Below are 5,798 nucleotides of genomic sequence, written 5' to 3'. Positions count from 1 at the left end.
TGCTGTAGGGAAACGTTATCGTGGTAAGAAATCAGTTTCTTATAGTGTTACTTAGAATTTTGCATTTCTGAGACAGAAAAAAGGGAACATGAACTAATACTTCGTCAGATTTTGGTCTCCTGATTCAAAATACCTTTCAGAGCTTGGTTTTGATTGCTTTTTTTTTTTCCCCCAGAGGATTTTTCCTACAAAAAAGGAGAAGTTTCTTAACATATGATGGCTTTTTTTTTAAGCTGAATTTTAAATTTGTGTATGCCTTGCCCCAGGACAATCAGCTAAGCCACACCAAATTCTGTAAGTATGATGAGACTCAGCACTTTACTGACTCTGCAGGGTGAATCAACCAGAGGTTGCAGTATGAATCACTTCATTATTGCTCGAGCGTCTTGTGACATCAAGTGTACCGTACAAGTGTATGCAAGAAAAGGCTTTCATTCACCTCAGTGCTATAAAACCTTTACACAGGTGATCTCATTGGACCAGATCTTTTCTTTGTGTTTTCTCAAGCCGAGATGCTCCGTAAGGAAGTGATATCAATCCTGTCCTGCCACCAGCAATGAAAAGGAGCTATAACAATCACTGCCCTTTGTGTTGACCTTTTTATATCAAAAAAAAGGCAAAATCAGTTAGGTGCCCTTAAAAATAGTGAATACTTGAATGGATATTTTAAAAGAATTTGTTATTTTTCTAGGAAATCATTATATTCATAAATGTTTAAATCTCTCTTGAAATGCCAACAAGTTGTTTTCTAAGTCCATATTGGTTGAAGTGATCGGAGTATGGGTTTAAAATACTCCCTCAAATTCCTTCTCCCGACCTCCAAATTGAATCAAATGAATACCTAAAGACACTTTCATTTTCTTAGCCAGCAAGTGAGATCGTAACAAAATGTAACAATAAAAATGTCCAACTGGAATGAACTTGCCCTACTAGTGCTGCCAAAAAGAGAGGGTCTGATCCTGCAGTCAAAACTTTGCTTCCATATGACGTTCCTAACATGAAAGGAACTTCTTTTTTTTTTGTTGGGTTTCGCTCCCAATAAATAGAAAAATAGGCATGTATACTAAAAAAAAAATTAAATCATTTGGCACCAGCGTTTCCTTTCTGTAAGATACACCTAGTCCTTCACAAACAAAACCCAGATGTTGAGCCTAACAGAAGAAGAACATTGCATACTTTCATCAGTGATGCTCACTCAATGTCTAAAGTAAACTTACCTATGAGGCTGTTAGTGGAATCCCACGTACTAGGTTCAGTCCTAGCAACAGTTGTCCAGCTTTTCTTTTGTCCAGCCCATTTGGAAGATGTCCATAGACTGCTTAAGTTTGAAAGTCATTGTACTAGGTCTTTGCAGGTGGCTTTTCAGGAGGGTACAAGCAGAGATAGAATAGTCTTGGACACAGTTTTGCTAACAGAGTTAATATTTCTGAAAGGATTATGAAATGCTCGTGTTCATCATCAAGTTATAGTGGCTAAGCAAGCTGTTGTGCCATACAGATGCATCTCAGGTCTCTGTGTAAGCTTTTTCAGCCAGTGGCAAATCTGTTTCAGCATCCCCATCTTTCACTGTAATGACTCAATAAAAGTCACTGCTGGTACACACTCAGAAGGGTTTGTCAGATGCTAATGGAGATAGGCTGTTAGTGGGGCAGCAGTACCTTATAGAGAGGCAAGCACCCATATGGATGACCTGATTGTCACTGGCACATCAAGCGTATACTCAATTCGTTGTGAGGAGATACTCCACCAGAAAATAAGGTCAACTTCGTGTTTTTTTTGGCACCTCTCATCTCTTTCTTGTCCCAGGAAGTAGGGTGTTAATGGCTTGGCTTTGAAGTATAACAAACTTTAAGTAGCTCTGTTTTGTAAAATCAAACCAAACCAAAGAACAACAGCAAAAAAATCTGAGCTGAAAATATGAAGATAGTAATCTGGAAATAATCTAATAGGTAAAATAATAAAATAACCCAGCTATGCTCTCTTCACAGCATTGCTAGGTACTGAATAAAATTTGGTCTGGTCTGTTCTGAGAACCTTTCAATTTTTGATCCTTTGTAACTAGAAGCTTTGTTGTCTTCAAAACAAACCATGTGATCTTGAGCAAAATCTGTAATTCAGTAGCAGTTAACCAATTTGTTTAATGACTTCAAAACTTGCTGGAGTCAGAGTCTGAAAAACTTAGCCTTACACTGAGTTTTTATGCCAAATCCTGGCTGAATATGTTGTGCTGTATTCCAAATGTAATTTACAGCTTTTGCGATGAAAGGACTCATCACCAGAAGAGCACAAAAGAAATCACTTTGTCTGTTGATTCTGTCTGGTGTATTTGTCCAGGGGTGCAGGTGGAGTAATTTGCAGCCATGACCATCCTCTTGGGAACTAACTTACTCTGACTTACTGATTTCTATTCTTTATTTGGAATGGTTTAAAAAAACAAAACAAAAGGAGGGATGGGATGCTGAAGAGAGTAAGTAAGAAACTACTAGAGTGCATAAAGTGGGTTAGTGTGCATTTTAAAATCTCAGTTATTTTGTTTACTAAAATAACAGCTGTATATGTTGACAGTATGTGTGGGTTTGAATATGGCTGTAATTTTTGTAATCTTCTTTTCAATTCTTTTTGTATAGACCTACGTGTGTTTCCAGACAGATTTATAGTGTGTGTCAGTAAACTTGACTCTAATCCAAGTGATTGGACATGTGACAATGGTGTATTGGTATGTACAAAACTGTTCTATAAATTTTCTGGTTTACAGTAGTAAGATGAATTTTTGTAGATAGATGTTGGTATTCACGTATTTGTGACTGTCATCATGGAACTAGAAAGCCACATTAACAGTTGGGCTGAAGTATTCGAAAAGACATCCTGAAGTGAGCCTAAAGCAGACAAAAATGGGAATTTTTGGAAGTTCTGAGCCAGATAAGGCTCAGAGAAAAAGACCATGTATTTAGAAAGGTGGGTATGATTATAGCACCTTGATTTAAGAATCTGTTTTACCTTTATATTTTGTCCTTGTAACTTTTTACTTTCCAAAATTATAATGGGGCAGTTTTGAATATCCGGGGGTCTCTTATATGTTCTCTTAGCACTTGTTCTGCAAAACAACTCAAATGGATCAGTGCTAGCCCTGCTGGGGAAGAAAAATCCCTAAACATTTATGGAGAAAAAGGCACTGGTGTGTACTTAAACACCATAAATAATCCTACTTGAATATTTCATCTGGAAGGCTTGATCAGGGTCAAAGGCTTATGAATTTTATGCTGCAGTTAACTGCTGATCGTCTCAGGAGTGCTCACACTGACCCAGGTGGCTGGCTATAAGGGCAGGCAGTCTCTGCTGCGCTCACAGCAAGAGTCAGAATTACATGCTGAGGGCTATGTGTATTTTAGTAGTTTATCTTAAATGTATTAAAGTATATTTGATCCTTAAAAAAAAAAACGTTTTTCTTCTACTCGTTCAACTTAGTATTTTTTTAGTATCAAGCAGGGTGGTTTTATTTATTATACTAAATGCAGATTTTTGATCTTGATTCCTAGATTAGTAAGTATCCTTAAATGTCAGAGTATCCAGCAAGTGTTTTTCTCTCTCTCAGAACATATCTAACTGCTTTAGAAGTACTTTGCCATTTTGGAAGTTATTACTTTCTCAGTATTGTCTTGAAAACTACTTAGATGCTTTAAGTAGAAAATCCTGCCTGTGCTTTTTGACTGAGAAAAAATTATCTTTTTTTTTTCTTGTTTAAGTATCTCTTATGAGATATCCAATTTCCCCACTCAGTGTTTTTAATCCTTCCATCAAATAAAAGAGGAGACGTTTTCTTTAGTTTCTTTCACATGATGCTGTCTAGTAAGGAGAAGGCAAATGAAAAATACAATGTTATGAACTTTAGCTTAGCTATTTCAAAACTTGAGCTTGATCTATGAAAACTCCTTGTTGTTTAAAACAGGAGTTTAAACGCTCTTAGGTTAACAGAAAATATGTTGGTGGAATCATAACCTCAACAATACTAAAGACTTGGGAGTTTCCTTTACTTACAGGTGCAGTGTATGCGCATAGAACTGCTGGAATGATCAGTGTAGTAATTTGACAGGAGAGAATAAGATAAAGTTATCCCTAAACCATCTTCTCTTATGTGGAGAAGATGTGAATGTCCTCTCCACAAATGTTTTGGAGTATTTTTTTAATTCCTACCACTCAAACTTAAAGGGCCCACTCCAGACTCTTTTGTTGATCCAGAATTTCTACAGCACATTAGTACTGGATTTGTCATATACTCTAGTACCGTGTCAAACTGGGGGAGTGTTTAATTGCCACTGAGAGGTCATTTCAAGGTTTTGGCACTCCACAAGTAAACGCTAAGGGTCTGCGCTTGCACATGGACTTTTCTCTCTGCAATTTAGCAGTGCGTATGCTTGAACTCTAAACTAGACCGCAAAAGACCACCCAGAAGACCTTTCCGTTGATATACTCCAGTGTATTCTGTCATGGGCTAAAAATGAGGCATATGTTTTGTTTTCCTCTGTATGTTGTTTGGGTTTGAATAATTTCATAACGTTGCATGCAAGTTCTTTTAAGCGTTTAATCAGCTCACACCCTTGGTTTTGAGGGCCTGTCTGTGTTTTATAAAAGTCATTGACTATATGTTAATGGAGACTTTGTCAGTTTTCAGTGTTGCTGTATGTCACTGCGATTGACTTGGTCAAGACTTAACAATCTTTTTTTCCTCCCTTTTTTTTAAACTGCTTTTATGCTGGTTTATGGTTTGGGTCAAGCTTTCATTCCTGAGCTCTCTCAGGACTAGTCAGGCTCAATGCCATGTTTTCCCATTACGTGGAACCAGTGTTACATCAGCCTGGTACATACTTCTTTCAATCACTGCAATTCTCTTCCTTCACTTATCTGCAGCACTTTATTCTTTGCCATTTCACTGCCTTTTAGGCTATTCTCTGTATCTCGGAAATAGACTGTGTTTAAACCAGGAGTTTCAAGGGATGTAGCCACATGTGAAAGGAAATTCGTATGTCCTTCATCTTAGCAAAGATCATCATTAGATTGCTTTTGAGATATTCACAAGCGCAACCTTTAGCATCAATTGCTGAGAGAACCAATTTGAACGCTCGTGTGATGCATCTTGTAAGACCACGACAAAGGTAGATTAGGCAGTCTCTGTCAAATTAGCATTAAGGATGAACTAATAAAATTCTGAGGAGTAGAACTGAAATAAAATAGAAGAAAATATTGATTTGTAAGTGTCTACTTTCTAAACTCTATTTAGAAATGGGTGTTTCTGTGGTCATATCTAAAAATCGGGTTGTAATAATATTCCTGTAGGCAGTAATAGTAATTTTGGAAGAAGGGAAATCTCCATGAAAGAAACAATAAAGCAAGGTATTGAAAATACATAAGCAAATCGTAAGTCTCAAGGAAAAGATGGAAGAATAGCTTAGCTGATTAATGCCAAGTTTAAACATAAACCCATTGTTTCCTGTTTTGCCAAACTATGTTTGTAATCTTGAATAGTTTTATCTTGAAAAAGAAGACAGGTTTGGGAACATGGCAAAAGAGGAAACCCAGGGAAATATATAAGAGCTCTGGAGAGATTAGTCATCTTTGTCAATGACGACATTTTCTTGAAGATTATTATGTGGAAAGCTAAAATGGAAAATTGGAAATGGGTTATCTGAAGAAACAGTGGAAATGGAAATGGGTGGAAAGCTTATTGGAGGCTTGTGAGCATTTGAAAATATGCTAACAATGGAGTATTCATTGATAACCACATCGGCTTTATGCAGGAATCT

General features: G+C 36.9%; 1 protein-coding gene across 1 annotated transcript in view; it reads left to right on the top strand.

The window, feature by feature from the left end:
* Positions 1 to 5,798, top strand: part of SLX4IP (SLX4 interacting protein) — a gene marked incomplete at its 5' end in the record, with an annotated part of 17,807 nt that overhangs the window by 145 nt on the left and 11,864 nt on the right. Inside the window, 2 exons of the mRNA XM_010019255.1 lie at positions 1 to 23; positions 2,628 to 2,716. Coding sequence (XP_010017557.1) covers positions 1 to 23; positions 2,628 to 2,716 — 112 coding nt within the window. The remainder of the gene's footprint in view (positions 24 to 2,627; positions 2,717 to 5,798) is intronic.

Source organism: Nestor notabilis, unplaced genomic scaffold (assembly GCF_000696875.1).
Source record: "Nestor notabilis isolate BGI_N333 unplaced genomic scaffold, ASM69687v1 scaffold28937, whole genome shotgun sequence".
In the NCBI taxonomy this organism is placed as follows: Eukaryota; Metazoa; Chordata; class Aves; order Psittaciformes; family Psittacidae; genus Nestor; species Nestor notabilis.
This window is presented reverse-complemented; position numbering and strand designations above follow the sequence as displayed.